We start from the raw sequence: 16,018 nt of genomic DNA, 5'->3' as shown, positions 1-16,018 counted from the left end.
TTTGTTCCAGTTCGAAAGGTCTTCTCACAGCAGTTCCAGTTCACACAAAGTTCTACAGTCAACGTTCATTCACATAATATGCTTCACTATGACTATGGAACTCTCTCCCCAACAATCTCGAAGACTGTTCCACGCTACAGTCAACGTTCATTCACATATGCTTCACCTAGACTATGGAACTCTCTCCCCAACAATCTCGAAGACTGTTCCACGCTACAACAACTTCAATCTAAACTTAAAACCCATTTTGTGTAATATGCGCTACATAAGAACTGCTTGTTATTATTATTATTATTATTATTATTATTATTATTAAAAAATCTGAAAACAAAGCATTTGTAGGCTTGATCTGCCATCAAAGTTGATATCTATGGTTTCAATGACACACCGTAAGGCTGAGTCACACTGCAGCGATAACGAAAACGATAAACATCACGACGCAAAGAGAACGCATTCTATAGGTTGAATTGCTCCACGCAGATTACGCACACGCTCAGTCAACCAATAGAATGTGTTCTCTTTGCATCGTGATCGGTATCGTTTTCATTATCGCTGCAGTGTGACTCGGCCTTTATTGGACAATCCAGTCTAGAACACACTGCCTGGCAACAAGATTCAACTGTAAGATCATTGGACATCTCCATGTGTTTCCTCTCTATTTGAAAACAAAACAGCCACACAAATTAAACTATATTTGTGACAGGCTCTACAAAAATGAGTCGCTTGTCGCACAACCCACTTTCCAGCACAGGGCTGTGGAGTGATGGGAGGGTGAAAAAAAAATTCAACATTTATTTTATGTGGTTTTATGCTTCTTTAGGGTCTATATTTTTACATTTTCTGAAAAAAAACATTCGCTTTTGATCGATAAAGGAAATAAAACAAATAAAACTTTTTGTTCACCCCCTAGACAACAATAATTAATGTTTTTATTAAAGGGCTGTTTCCCAAGTATGGGTTATTTTCAGATTAAGACGATCAATTTTTCAAAAGGGTATAACTTTTGAACCAAACATGACACAAGTGTGTAAGATGTGTCAAAATGAAGCTTGCTGTATTCTCTTTTCAGCCACGTATAAAACCCAATAAGGCAATTGTCCCCCTTGTGACTCATTTTTGCAGAGCCCATCACATTTATTGTAAATGTAAACAAGCTGTAAGGGCAGTGAAAATGTACCAAATATCTGATAATATTTGTCTTGCTTTGAATTTGTTGTATAGGTCATTGCAACTGTACAGATGGGTGGACTGGACAGCATTGCAACCGACCATGCCAAGAGGGTTTCTACGGTCACCGATGCAGCTACGCCTGTGATTGCGTCCATGGTGTATGCGATCATATCGCAGGTCATTGTGCCTGTTTGCCGGGTTGGCAAGGTGCCAACTGCTCCGCTCCGTGTAATGAAAGCTACTACGGCAACGAATGTCTGCAGGAGTGTCAATGTAACAACGAGGGATCATGCAACCCTGTGAACGGTAACTGTGACTGTCTGGATGGATGGAAAGGTGTATACTGCGAGAGCAACTGCAATTGGGGATACTACGGCCGAGGGTGCGCCCTCAAGTGTGCGTGCCCAGGTGATGTCTGTGACCAACGGAATGGCAGCTGCCCGGAGAGAAAGGAGTGCGAGAAAGGGAAATGGGGCTGGAGCTGTGAGCATAGCTGTGTGTGTTACAACCAAGCGACATGCAACCAGACGGATGGTGTATGTATCTGCAGGAAGGGATTTGGGGGAACCGAGTGTGAAATAGGTAAAAATTGGGATACCAAAGGGTTTAGATTGTGGTGTGTGGGGGGGGGGGGTTAAGGGAAATGTGGGTACTGCACTATACTGATGAGATGCTGTGATCCTGTAACGCAAACAGATGTGTTGTAATGGACGTTTACATGTAACTAGAACTACACAGGGGCAATGGTGTCTGCTGTGGTCTTGGCCTTGGTGCCCCTTTAAAAGGTTCACATAGACTGTCAGATTTTTCAATTGAATTGCCCTTTACAAAAGGGAAATGGCCTTTCCCTCTCAAAGATGAAATTCCAGGCCTAAGATGAGATGATGTGATCAAATGCATATATGATTGGTTTTAACAGATATTTACATGCAAGATTTGGTAACCTTTCTTGAGTCATTTTCAAGCTTTGTAAGATTGTACTTTTAATCCACAATATATTCTATTTTTGTCAGTCTTGTCTCTGAAGGCACAAAATACTTCCAATGGATTTGGAGCGAGACCTAAAAGTGAAGAAGAAAAGAAAAACAACAGTAAGTAAATATTCTTTATTATTGCGTATTTTTTTTTGTTAACAATCTTTGACTATGCCATGGCCTTCTTTCCATTGTCCTCTGTATTGATTTTCAAGATTGTAGCTAAGCTGATCTTTTTGTTTGTGATTGCAGAATCTGGAGAAACTGCTGTGATCGTAGTATTGTGCTTTCTTGCAGCAGTTGCCAGTACAATCATCATAGTCTGTCTGGTAAAAAGGAAACGCAAACAAAAGAGACTAGGTGAGAATCCTTGTTATCCTTTAACCCTCCTACTATTGGTTACATTAACCAGTGAGGTGACCAACCATTTGAAACCATTCCATGGGCTTTGCAGTGTGGCATAACTGTGCAAGGAACTAACTTTGTAAAGTCTACCTAAGTGTACTTTGTAGATCAATTCATCACATGGATTCTGCAGGTCAATCAAAGCCAAAAATGAAGATATTGATTGGTCAGACAGAAGGAGGGTTGACTGTGTACCATGAAGATGCATTCGCCACATGATATCATATCGCAGGCTGACATAGTTTATCTATCATTCAAAGCCACACAAATAGATATTGATTGGTCAGACAGTAGGAGGGTTGACTGTGTACCATGAAGAAGCATTCGCCACGTGATATCATATCGCAGGCTGACATAGTTTATCTATCATTCAAAGCCACACAAATAGATATTGATTGGCCAGACAGTAGGAGGGTTGACTGTGTACTGTGTACTATGTTGATCATTCAACGCATGATTTCATGTTGTAGGCTGGCATATTTTACAATGCAAAACCACAGAGAATGATTTTAAGGGATCAAACAGTGGGAGGGTTACACAATTTAGATTCTTTAGACTTGCTCCTGAGGGTTTGATCACTTTAGCTTGTGGGTTCGAATCCCAACCGACGAATATGCCTGGGTTTTTTTCACAGAACTTGGGTAAGTACTGAGTATACAGTGCTAACACACATTGGTGTAAGGGTGAAACCAAAATTAATACACTTTAGCATCAGGGGTACATCCAAAGGCAGTTTCTTAAAAGAAAATTGTCACAAAAATGAGAGTGAACCTAAGTTGGAGGTTTTGATCTTGTGTCTTAATTTTCACCTTAGATGTTCAGAGACTCTCCGAGGCTGATGGTTTAGCATCTTGCAGAGGTTCATCCATGACTAGTAATAGTATCACTGATGATAAGGCTCTTGTGGATACTGGCAAGGACACGGCAAACACGAGGTAAGTTTGTCACTTTGTTGGTCTTCCCTTTAATAATGATAATAATAATACAGTCTCCTGACGATGATGAGAGCAAGCTAGTCGAAACATTGAGACCAATTCAAGAAGTGACCCTGCGATAGTGCAGTTACAATTACAATCCTAAAAGCTAAAGTAGTAGTCCCAGTTATGTTTATAACTTCCGCCAGGGTAAAAGTTAAAAAGCAGGATAGTATTTTTCAGAACTGAGAAGTCTCCCGAACGTCAGATAAATCTAGTAGAATAAAGAAAGACAGTTCTCTAAGAACAAACTCTACCTGGCAAGTAGATACACACATGGTGTTACTGCAAACCAAATGTATTTTAATAATAATACAGAGCGGTAATAATGTGCACAAATAAAAAAATTTAAAAAAAAAACACTGATTGGGACTACAGAGCAAGCATTAATACAAAAACAAAAGCAACATACATGTACTTAGAAAACAATAGAAAACAAGATGCAATCATGATGCAATCAAATGATTTACCAATGGGAAAAACAAAATCAGCAAATATCACAGAACCAAGACTTTTTAAAACTATAGTGACCCAGTCAAATTCATTAAAAGGCAATGGACACTATTGGTAACTACTCAAAATAATTATTAGCATAAAACCTTACTTGGTAACAAGTAATGGGGGAGAGGTTGGTAGTATAAAACATTGTGAGAAACGGCTCCCTCTGAAGTGGAGTAGTTCTCGAGAACGAAGTAATTTTCCACGAATTTGATTTTGAGACCTCAGATTTAGAATTTGAGGTCTCGAAATCAAGCATCTGAAAGCACACAACTTTGTGTAACAAGGGTGTTTTTTTTTCTCCATTATTATCTTGCAACTCCGACGACCAATCGAGCTCAAATTTTCACAGGTTTGTTATTTTATGCATATGTTGAGGTACACCAAGTGAGAAGACTGGTCTGTGACAATTACCAATAGTGTCCAGTGTCTTTAAATGCAGTTTTGTTATCACAGTTTACAATATAAAATTAGGTTTGTTTTCATGATGTACACTAAAATTTGATGTCATACCAAGTAATAGACAATTAGGGTTTGGGAAGGGTGTGGTTAATATAAAAGCAATTTTTGCACAATATTTCGTTTAGGTAGGTAAATTTTGCCTTACGCTGCAACCTAACATCTTATTATACTCGGCCTGTGATTTATGTGTAACAATCTTGAAGATGGTAGCGCAACTCAAGCCCTGTAGATCAGTGCAGTTTACCCGGGCCTTTAACTTGAAATGAATCTTAAAATTGTTTCTATCTTGCAGCATTGGTGTTGACAATATTTAATTTTATTTTTTTTAGACCCCAGCAGAAGGCAAACGGCCAAGGTCCTGATTTGGTCATCGAGAATCCAGTGTTTGGAGTAGACTTTGAGTGATTACATAGCACCATGACTAGTACTTATATAATTTCCCTGGCTGTGGTGTTCAGCTGACGTTGGGCTGTTATTGGCCGAGCCCAATTTCATGGCACTGCTGACCACAGAATTCTACGCTTACTGAGTCCAACCTGGCAAGTGGATACCAACATGGTGTTGCCGTAAGCCAAATATAGATTGATACCTAACCATGCAATGCCTCAATGCCAGCTTTCTCCAGAAGACGATCAGAGCATACTGAATGAAACGTCGAGTTGAAACCAACGGTTCTTTTCAGAACCACCCCAACTCAGTAGAGATAGTCATTACATGGTGTTACCGCAAACCTTTCCATAGCAACAAAGGGGTTAAAACCAAAAATAAAAAAAATAAAAAATTAATATAAAATAGTGAACAATTCCACACATCAAATGCTGGAAAACTAATGCCCAAAATGTATACAACCTTTTCACATGTTTTCTTTATGTGTGGGAATTTTGTAGGATTTGGGGTGCGTATAGTGTGATACTGTTTATAGTCAATACATTATGGGATTTGACTTCTAAGGTATTAATCTAAACCAAGTCCGTTCTGGTAGTATTTTAAATGAGGCACATAGAGTCCTGTATGTCCATTCCTCTTGATTTTTCCCATTTAGAGTTTTCTTAGTTTACTCAGATATGTTTTGATGTCATAGTTGTCATTAAAGACACTCGACACTATTGGTAATTGTCAACGACCAGTGTTCTCACTTGGTGTATCTCAACATAATGCATAAAATAACAAACCTGTAAAAATTTGAGCTCATATGGTCGTCAAAGTTGCGAGATAATAATGAAAGAAAAAACACCCTTGTCACACGAAGTTGTGTGTGCGTTTAGATGGTTGATTTCAAGACCTCAAGCTCTAAATCTGAGGTCTCAAAATCAAATTCGTGGAAAATCACTTCTTTCTCGAATACTATGTCACTTCAGAGGGTGCCGTTTCTCACAATGTTTTATACCATCAACCTCTCCCCATTACTCGTCACCAAGTAAGGTTTTATGCTAATAATTATTTTGAGTAATTACCAATAGTGTCCACTGCCTTCGAAGATGCTGTTTTTGCTACTTCAAATACAAATATTAAATAGAATGTTTTAATTAATGAGTTGATTGTACATATTAAGAGGGACTTTTGTTTGTCATGATTATTAAACTCTAATTGTATTATTATTATTTTGTTGGTTTTCCAATTAATCTGTTGAATCATTTGAAAGATGTCAATGAGTTCATTCTGTAAACGTCATAGTAATAGAAAACAGCATTTGGTTTAGCTTCCGTTTTGCACTATCTGTAAATGAATTTGCTAAAAGAATTGTTTTATTGCTACATGTATATTATACACAAGTATACATAACAAATTGTACTCGATCTCATGCTAAAAATACAAATATTGGCTCCAAAAATTACTCACTGACATGGTTAATTTCTAAAATGCCTTTTCTTTTTAAATAAAATGCAGGTTATTAATTTTGCACATACTTTAAATTTAGGAATTTGTTGGGTGAAGTTAAAAGATATGGAAAATAAAATCGTGAGTCATTTGAGTAAAAAATTTAGTATTTTGTTGCTTGTCAATAATTAAGAAAAAAGGCTGATAACCCACCAGAAAAAAAACGATTACACTGTCATCGTCTTGAGTAGAGAGACATTATTGCTTCACGAGGAGAAATTGGGGGTAACTTGGAGTGAGAGAAATTGCGTGGTAGTCTGCGGGCTCCGGCCCTTCAGCCCCCCCCCCCCCCCCCCCCCACCATTGTTGCTCCTTCGTATTTTATATGATAAGGAAATCGAATTTTCAGGTGCCTTGCAATCATCTCCACTATCTGACAACATCCTGAAATCATTTGAAAGATGCCATCCTCACCAGTTCCGGATTGAAAACACTATGTCCGCACCTACTTGGCAACGTGACTAATTTAAATAAAACCATCTAATACGATCAACACATTGTGCATTAGCATTATATTATTAACAAAAGAAGTGACAATGGTAAATTACCACATTCCACACTACATCCTAAGTATAAAACGCGTGATACGCTGTAGTCTGCCTTTCACGGACAACATTGTACCGATCACTGAATTGGAGTCCTGCCGCCCAGTGAAAATAGTTCGCCATTTGTTGGGTTTAATAAGAGGGAAAACTATACTCCAGTTTACACTTGTTGCACGGCACGTGATTGGTTCTCGACCAATCAAACTTCACATTGTTACCGAGAAAAAAACAACATTATTTTAGTTACTTCAAAAATACCTTCCCAAAAGTTTATCCATCTAGGCTTAGGCCTACTTCTAAAAGATAACAATTTGTGACGGTCGCGTAGTAATACCAGTCTCAATGTGTTGCCCACCGGAATGCAAATCATTGTCAAACTTCTTCTGAAGCTATTCGCGCCTAAATAACAATTATACGCTTGTTGTGTGTGTACATGATAATGCGTGTACAATGTGTACATACGTCTGCAAATTATGGACGACAGCAGCATAGACGCGTCAAGAAAACTCGTTCTAATTCACTGCCTTCTAGGAGCACATTGACTCTATTATGTCATTTACCGTTGACTGGAGGTGGTCCTTTTAATGTTATAGACCAAATTGCAGTCGCTCTGTGGTTGGAAAAGGAGACATACAACTCTGAATTTTTGAGATGTGCCATCCTTGGACATGTTGGAGAAGGCCTGCTACCACAACTCGCCCTTTTCACAGCGTACGAAGAAAAATGTTCAACACGTGTTTCGAGGTAGGGGGCGATACCCCGCCGTCCTGCCTGCAACCTGCGCACTAGAAGTGTGCAACTGTGTGGTACATTATGAGCTCATGAACATTTAAAGCGGGTTTTTGGTCAACTTTACCTACCGTTTTGAAAACTTGGTTTGCCCCAAGTGTGTCTACAGACTCTAGTACCAAGGTACTTCTTTCTACGCCCGGATGGTACTGAAAACCAGCGCCGATGGAGTGATGAAGTTTCAAGATTCGAGCTGATTGACTCGACTATTGTCAGTGTTGGATATAATGTTGAATTATTGTGCTGGCTGTCATCAAAATGATCGAATTTTGAGAGAATGTATCAAAGCTTGGTCAATCTTCGCCTGAGGTGGTAAGTTGAAACATTGTTAACAATTTTAGGTCTCATATCATTAGTTTGTTGAAATTGTTGACTATTTCATTTTAATGCGTTAGGCTTTATTTGCCGATTCCCCATTAAGAAAGCCCCCTCAATATTTGGGGAAAGTTAATGATAGTGCCCTGCCAGCTTGCCCGCCAGCTTATACCCTATTTAAATAATATTATTAATAGGTTTTAAAACAAAATAAAAATCATCAAAGAAAAAAGTGCCTCCTGCTAGCTGTGAGCAGTTTTAAGAATTTCCAGAATCCAGCTATTGTCTATAGGCACCTGTTCACCACTAGGTCGTGTAGCTGGAGAAGGTATGGGTGACATTGTTGTCTGCACTTCCTTTTCTTAGGTTTGTTTTGTTGTTGTTCGATACTACTCACTCACTTGTGTAATTGGAGCTTCAAATTGTGTATTAGTTGTTTTTCAGTAATGATCAGGGCTCTCGAAACTTTAGCTGCAGACTGTTGTAGGCCATTCGGCCCGATATCGTGATTTTAGCGTCAGCAGGCCAGTTCAAACTCGGCCAGTTTAATACGTCACTGTGTTATAAACCCGGCTCTAGCTGTGTATAAAAAATTGTTCAATCTATTGTCTTTGAGTGTAATAATGGCAGGAATAATGTATTTCAATTCTGTTAAGTATCAAAGATCAGAGAGAGCATAATTATCTCACCATAATATGAGACAAGTCTTCTCTTGATGAGTGTAGTTCAAACAAAAGTATGTTTTGTATTCAATTTGCTTCTTGTCTTGTGTACAAAATTATCTGGTCCAGTCAAAGTGTTTAGCTATGAGGCCCGCGGGGTCTTGTGGGTTTTTGTGGGTTTTCTGATGACTGATTTGAGCTGAGCAACATGTCTTTAATCAAATACGGTCTGTCTCTTTTTTGGCTCCTAATTAAGCAATCTGATATTCCTTGAGCTTAATAAATAAAGTCTTGTGTTTATATCACATGTGCATCTATGATACACTGAATTAATTTTATCCCTTTGGAAATGTTTGCTTATAAGGCCTACCCCAGAAAGACACTCCTCCACTTTTTCAAAGCAAAACTTCTGGATCTGGATATAATTATTATACTCCGGTAAAAACGGATAATTTTAAGCTAATTAATTTTAATTTTATCCTCAAAAGTCGAAACACAGAACGCCAAGGTTGTAATAGACGCTGATTAATAATTATAAAATCTATTAACTGCATTAATTTCAAAATTAATGGTAACTTTTAAAAATTAACTGTGGGCTTTAAAAAAAGGAGAATTAATTTTGCTTGGCGCATGGATTTTGGACTAATGCGTGGTGTTTTACGGAGAAGCTCAGAAATTGCTGTACCGCCCTCTTTAGTCGACTTGCATAACAAAACGGGTTCCTAGACGACTGTTGATGAAAAAGGAGCGTGACGGTGGTTCACAACCTGGAACCATGTGGACCGAGTGTTGTTGTTGTGTAACGTAACATTACGTGCACTACGGAGATGAGGGGAAGGCGAAATTTGTAGATGGTAAGGTTATACTGCTTTCTCAGTTCTTAGAAAAAACATAGTTAATTAATTATTGTTCTATATACAATTATATACCATTATCACCAAAACCATATTCGGTGGAAAATCTCCGAAAATCGTCATGCTGCTTAACTTTTGTGCATGAACTTCATGTTGAATCCTTCTCTCATCTCAGTCTCAACAGCTAGCAGAGCACTGAGAAGTGAGATTGAGACAAAATAATGATCCTTCTCCACGACCACAGACACACGGAGCACTAGCACGGCAATGTTGATGAGGATAACTTTCCGTATGGCGGCACCACCTTTTCACGCATTTTTACAAAAAGGGGTTAGGCCCTATCTCTTTGAAGTAAATTACATTTATATTTTATAATAGATAGGCCTACTTACTATATATTATTATTTCATATCGAATGAAGAAGTGGTGGTGCCATGTAGAAACTTTTCCAAGTAGAGTAGACTACTAGACTACTATTTATAAGTAACTATATATTACTACTACTACTACGTACTACTTACGGTTGGGTATTTTACAAGGGAGGGAAACTTCCTTGGCTGTCTACACTGGACTTAAAATGGTCAACGGCACATTAGATCTGTTAGTTTACCCCCAAAAAGTCCAAACAAAACACCGCTCTGTGTCGAATAAAAGTCTGAAAGTGTTATTCGTGTGTAAGTAAATCACTCATTTCATCACTGGGCAGTGCACACATTGTAGGTGACAGGCAGGCATGCAGTTAAAGGAACATGTTGCCTTGGATCGGTCGAGTTGGACTTTGAAAAGCGTTCGTAACCGTTTTTATAAAATGCACATGGGTAGAAAGATGTTGTAAAAGTAGAATACAATGATCCACACAAACATGCCTCGAAATTGCACGGTTTTCCTTTTACCTCGTCGACTATCACGGTCGGCCATTTATGGGAGTCAAAACCACACAATTTTGAGGCAAATTTGTGTGGATCATTGTATTCTACGTTTAAAACATCTATCCAACCATATGCATTTTATAAAAAAAACGGTTACAAACGCTTTTTATAGACCAACTCGTCCGATCCAAGGCAACATGTTCCTTTAAATGTGCACTTTGCAACTTGACTAATTTAAGATTACAGACCATGGACAAAAAGTAGCCGCGTTTGGCATTTATATCTAGATAATGATGAAGTAAATTGTTTTTGTGTCCCTGATTAGAATAAGAAGCACCAGATAGAATAAAGTTCGTTTTGAGGGATTTTGGGGACATTAATGCCTACAAAAAAGGTGTGCTCTTCAAGGCATCCCACTATTGTTTATTGAAATTGTTCAAACTGGGTTTTATTGTTTGTACACAGGTTGTACTTGTGAAGTGTTTGCCTGAATGACTTATTATTGTCTAATATTAATTAATTTTTTTTCCAGAGGTGATATGACTTGAAGGTTTAGCACAGGCCCACATCTTACATAACGTCTTTTGGATCCAGTTAATACTGCCTATCCAGTTTGTTACAATGGCAAGTAGACAAGCTTTATCAGTCCTCTCGCTGTACAAGAACATTCTTCTTCTTCATCGATTGCTGCCGCTAGAGCTGAAGGCAGTGGGTGATGAGTACGTCAAGGCAGAGTTCCGTAGACATAAGAAAGTCAAACCTGAAGAGGGCAAGAAGTTCATGGAGGAATGGCAGGTCAGTAGACTGTAATTATGTGTTTTACCTTTACCTATACAGCAGTGGGACATCGTTGTGTGCTGTACTTTCTTAGAGTTTTGTGACAAACATACTTATAAATACGATGCAGGCATATTACTTGGGTGGGAGTTGAACCCTCATTCTAAAATTATTCGTTGTTTAATTGGTAGTACAGATTTGTTAGATTTATTAAGTTGTCTATCTCAGTTAAAGGAACGTTACAGAATTGGTAAGAAACAAAAATCGTGAAGATCACAGATTTACATAAAACTTACACAGTCTAATTATGATGATAGTTGAAAATATCCCTTGAAATATTTTTGTCTGAAATGTCATATTTGATGAGAAATAAATAATCTGACTTCGCGTTTGGAGTTTATCGCTCAGTGAGCGGTTTATTCATTTTTATTTTAGCACCGATGCAATGCAAAATTTGTAATCGGTGTTTCACTATTCTGACTCAGATGGCCGATCGATCTCAAACTTCTTGACAGATTTGTCAGTTTATGTATATGGTGGATTACATAAAGTGCTTACACTGCCAGCAACTGTTTTGTTAGCAAAAACCAATTCTGTAATGTTCCTTTAAGTTTATATCCGTACAAAATATATACAGAATAAAAAGATGTAAATTGAATTTTTAAGCAAAATGGTGGAGGCCACAGCTGCACTTACCTGGCCATGGCCTCCCTTGCCCCTCGTGTTGGCCTTGGTGCCCCTTCAAAAGTGTCCCATAGACTTTCAGATTTAATAATGGAAGTGGAAATGAAAATGGCCTTGCTCTCTCAAAGATGAAATTCCAGGCCTGAGCCCACAAAATGCTAAGTAGTTTCATTTAGCATTTAAGTTTATAAGGCGATTCAATAATGGATTGCACAAAACATTTAAGTGCATTGCCCTAATCTGTGCCTCTTTTTTAACAAGAAGCTATACAAGTATCAGCAAAACAAAATTAAAAACAATTAACAACATTTTTATGCCACCAAATTTTAAAGTGATGTAATACTTATACAATTTATTTTAAAAAATTAATTTATAAAGTGTCAAATTTTTAAAACTTTACAGAACTACGCAGCTGTTCTACAAGATCAGCTCCAGCAAAGCCAATCCACCTTACAAGATGTTGGTGTCGATCTTTCGGAGACAAATCTTGATGAACTGAGTCCGGATCAGCTTGGACAGCTTCTTGAGCTGAGAAAAGAAACATCTAAACCTTCTCCTTTTGTGCCACCAGTTGAAGGACCTTCATGATGATACACACTGGTGTAATTTCTCATGTTGGTACATATGAGTTTGAAAGAGACAATAGCATCATTGAATAAGATAACCTAACCCAGTGATTGGACTTTATCATCTTTGCGAAAGTGAAGGACTCAGAAGGACTAGGCACTAAAGCATTGGTAATTACTCAAAATAGTTATTAGCACAAAACCTTTCCTGGTAATGAGTAATGGGGAAAGGTTGATATTATAAAACATTGTGACAAACGGCTCCGTCGAAGTGGAGTAGTTTTCAAGGAAGAAGTAATTTTCCACGAATTTAATTTGGCGACCTCAGATTTAGAACTTGAGGTCTCGAAATCAGCATCTGAAAGCACACAACTCCGTGTGACAAGGGTGTTTAATTCTTTCATTATTATTGTGCAACGTCGTCGACTGATTTAGCTCAAATTTTCACAGGTTTGTTTTTTTTATGCATATGTTGAGATACACCAACTGAGAAGACTACTCTTTGAAAATAACCAATAGTGTCCACTGTCTTTAAAGTCATTGAATCAGAGTAGTATCCAGAAGGAACAGCCGTCGATTTCACCAAACTCTTCCTATACTTAAGATTAATCTTAGGACCTAGGACGGGTCCCAACCCTGCACTGTAGCATGCAGACCTTAAGATTAATCCTAAGTTAGGACGAGTTACTCGTCCTAACTCGAGATAGGATCAATCCTAGCGTTTCGTGAAATCGGCTGCAGGACATCCAAACATCAAAATTAGACTAGACTTGTGGACAAGTCGTTAATGGTCCCAGACGGTGAGATAGTCTAGTTGTGGCGGTGCTCTCGTGAGATTACTGCTCTCGCGCAAACTGCTGGTTGCCCGACTTCTACGACCGTAGTCAGTCGTGAGGCCAGTACTAGTCTCACGGGGCCAGCAGTCTCGCGAGAAAACCGCGGGAATCGCGAGGAGAGTCGGAATACTATCACTGAGACAGACATTTTTAGACTTGTCCACAAGTCTAAAATTAGACAGGCAAAATGTGATTTAAATATTTGTAGTTTTTGAGAAGAGTATTTTGAATTGTCAACTTCTGAAAACCTGATGATGCAATTACGGTAAGGTTGCATGGCATTTTGTTCATAAAGACACTTTAAGAATGTGTTAAAGGAACACGTTGCCTTGGATCGGACGAGTTGGTCTATAAAAAGCGTTTGTAACCGTTTTTTATAAAATGCATATGGTTGGAAAGATGTTTTAAAAGTAGACTACAATGATCCACACAAGTTTGCCTCGAAATAGCGTGGTTTTCCTTTTACCTCATCGACTAACACGGTCGGCCATTTATGGGAGTCAACAATTTGACTCCCATAAATGGCCGACTTGACTCCCATAAAAGGTCGACCGTGTTAGTAGACGAGGTAAAAGAAAAACCGTGCAATTTCGAGGCATGTTTGTGTGGATCATTGTATTCTACTTTTACAACATCTTTCTACCCATATGCATTTGATAAAAAACGGTTACAAACGCTTTTCAAAGACCAACTCGACCGATCCAAGGCAACGTGTTCCTTTAAGTTTCAACATTTTTTGAAATTGTAATGGGTTTCATCAAATAAAATACCACATTTAGGAGTTGTAAAGAAGGCTCTTATACAGATACTGTTGTCGAAACTAATGCTTTTATGGTAATGGTAAATCTGTATTCCAATAAAGAGAGACCAACTAGTTTCAATATCATTGTTCACAGACCTCAAACAGGTTTTTTCATCATTATTATAAAACGTATGTTTCTGTGACAGTCAGTTTGTCTGCGCTGGTATTTTTGTTAACATGGACATGTGGTATTTTGGCAATATTTCTATGAAGTATGTAATAAATATGTCGAAATTACTATCAGTAATTTAGTAATTTGAAGCTAGTCAAATTTACAGACTCTTCTGAGGCCACACCCTGCTGGTTATAAACACTTATTGCATTATAGATGAATGAGTCAGAGGAGGTATCTGAGAAACATTGCTTGGAATTAGTGAAATAAAAGAAAGATTTGTAACATTCTGAAGAAAGGAACTAACGTATAGAACGTGACTGCTTTAATGTTACAGAAAAGACCACTTTAAAGTTAATGGCACACCACTGACTGTGTGACCTTGCAGGAGTTTTGTAGGGCTTTTTGGTGAATTATACAAAATTATAAATACGTTTCCGTTTGATTTTCGTTAAGTGTTTCTAAAAGGCACGTCATGGTCCCTGGAGAAATAAAAAACCTTCAACAAATCCAGGGCAACCGTCCTCCTTGGAAAAGGAAGTCCGTCTTTTTATAGACTTTGATTGATACGAGATGTAAGTTGAATCTTCTTCGAGACGAAACGCCCCTGCATGGGATTAAGAGCTGATTGTTTAAAGGCCGGTTTAAAGTCGGTCGCGATGGAAATCTTGCGCGCGATCTTAAGACTGAGGCCTAAAAGCTGTGTCTTTTTATGATCGCGCGTCAAGATTTCCACCGCAAGACGGACTACAAGGCCGTGTCCGAAACGGCGACTTCGGCTACAGCTACGGCTAGATCGCGCGCGTCTGCTATTCTTCAACACTGGTAGACGCGCTGATCTAGACGTAGCTGTAGCCGAAGTCGTTTCGGACACGGCCTAACTCGGTCTTAAAAGGGCTTGGATCGCAAAGTCAGGCATCATTTATCGGCTTGAGACTTCGAATGTTTGCGTCCGTCAGGTTGAGTTCAGTTTAATACTATAGGAGTAAGTTTGAAACAACTCATGGCTAGAGTGTGGTTGCTTTGCTTGGCACTAACATGCTGTTGTAGTGCTGCTACTGATGTTGATGTGGTGGTAGTCCTGTTTACACGTAAAAAACACATTTACGGTTTGGAACGGTTATTACCAGCCTTTGAGATTGCCCGTGAAACCATCTCACACCGCGTGGAGAGAGGAGAGTATGCCAACTTTACTCTACGGTGGGTTTTTACACCAGATAACTGCACCCTCAATGGACCAGTAAATAATGCAATAAGAGAAGCTGCTAAACTATACTTTGAAGGAAAAGCATTGGCTTATTTCGGTCCGTCTTGTAGCCATACTTTATCGAGTGTAGCAGATTTTGCTGCCTCGGTAAATGTACCAATATTTTCTGGCAGTGCAGGAACTGTAGAGCTCTACAACAAGGACAGGTACCCGACAGCAACTCAAACTATTTATGACTCCAACACTATGGTGTCTTTCTTGAGGGAATTGTTCCTTCTCAATGGCTGGGATTCATATGTCTTGCTGAGAAAAGGCTACATCGCTAGGCTTATAAAAGATGCCATTGAGAATGGCTTGCGGGAGGCAGATGTTACTGGATTCACAATTTTCGTGGAAGACAATGATGAGAGTTACAGAGAGTCACTTGAAAGAGCTTCCGTTATCAGCAGGAGTGAGTATGAACTTTGGTGCCGTGTTTGATCTTGTGTTCATTTGCTATTATGTTCATGACATGATGCTGTCTCGGAATTTTCATTTTCTTTGTCGCTAATAGTTCTCTTGAAAAACTGTTTTTTTTGTTTTCTCCTTCCTATGAAACGCATTCGACACCTTCATACGTACCACGCGATAGGTAATACT

At 38.6% G+C, this 16,018-nt stretch overlaps 2 protein-coding genes across 3 annotated transcripts in view; both read left to right on the top strand.

Annotated features, from left to right (window-relative positions):
* LOC117287845 (multiple epidermal growth factor-like domains protein 6) overlaps positions 1–5,149 on the top strand; it is a 42,572-nt gene extending 37,423 nt beyond the window's left edge. The window contains exons 23-27 of the mRNA XM_033768395.1: positions 1,222–1,752; positions 2,184–2,261; positions 2,397–2,504; positions 3,364–3,484; positions 4,813–5,149. Coding sequence (XP_033624286.1) covers positions 1,222–1,752; positions 2,184–2,261; positions 2,397–2,504; positions 3,364–3,484; positions 4,813–4,888 — 914 coding nt within the window. The 3' untranslated portion in view covers positions 4,889–5,149. The remainder of the gene's footprint in view (positions 1–1,221; positions 1,753–2,183; positions 2,262–2,396; positions 2,505–3,363; positions 3,485–4,812) is intronic.
* Positions 5,150–7,356: 2,207 nt separating this feature from the next.
* Positions 7,357–12,663, top strand: LOC117288349 (succinate dehydrogenase assembly factor 3, mitochondrial-like). Of its 2 annotated transcripts, none has more exons than XM_033769176.1 (3): positions 7,357–8,007; positions 10,928–11,190; positions 12,259–12,663. In XM_033769176.1, exons 2-3 carry the CDS (start codon positions 11,017–11,019, stop codon positions 12,442–12,444), a joined length of 360 nt encoding a protein of 119 aa, XP_033625067.1. In that variant the 5' UTR covers positions 7,357–8,007; positions 10,928–11,016; the 3' UTR covers positions 12,445–12,663. The 2 variants fall into 2 exon arrangements, with proteins under 2 accessions (XP_033625067.1, XP_033625066.1); XM_033769175.1 differs by lacking the exon at positions 7,357–8,007 and adding an exon at positions 9,385–9,526.
* The last annotated feature ends 3,355 nt before the right edge of the window (positions 12,664–16,018 follow it).

The sequence above is a fragment of the Asterias rubens genome, chromosome 3 (assembly GCF_902459465.1).
Source record: "Asterias rubens chromosome 3, eAstRub1.3, whole genome shotgun sequence".
NCBI lineage: Eukaryota > Metazoa > Echinodermata > Asteroidea > Forcipulatida > Asteriidae > Asterias > Asterias rubens.
Note: the sequence above shows the minus strand (reverse complement) of the source record. Positions and strands in the feature narration are given on the sequence as shown.

Bases quoted from the DNA above. Each gene is read 5' to 3' on its own strand.
- LOC117288349 (XM_033769176.1), top strand. From the start codon at position 11,017: ATGGCAAGTAGACAAGCTTTATCAGTCCTCTCGCTGTACAAGAACATT. The intron at 11,191-12,258 runs GTCAGTAGACTG...AAAACTTTACAG, and splicing joins AGTTCATGGAGGAATGGCAG to AACTACGCAGCTGTTCTACA.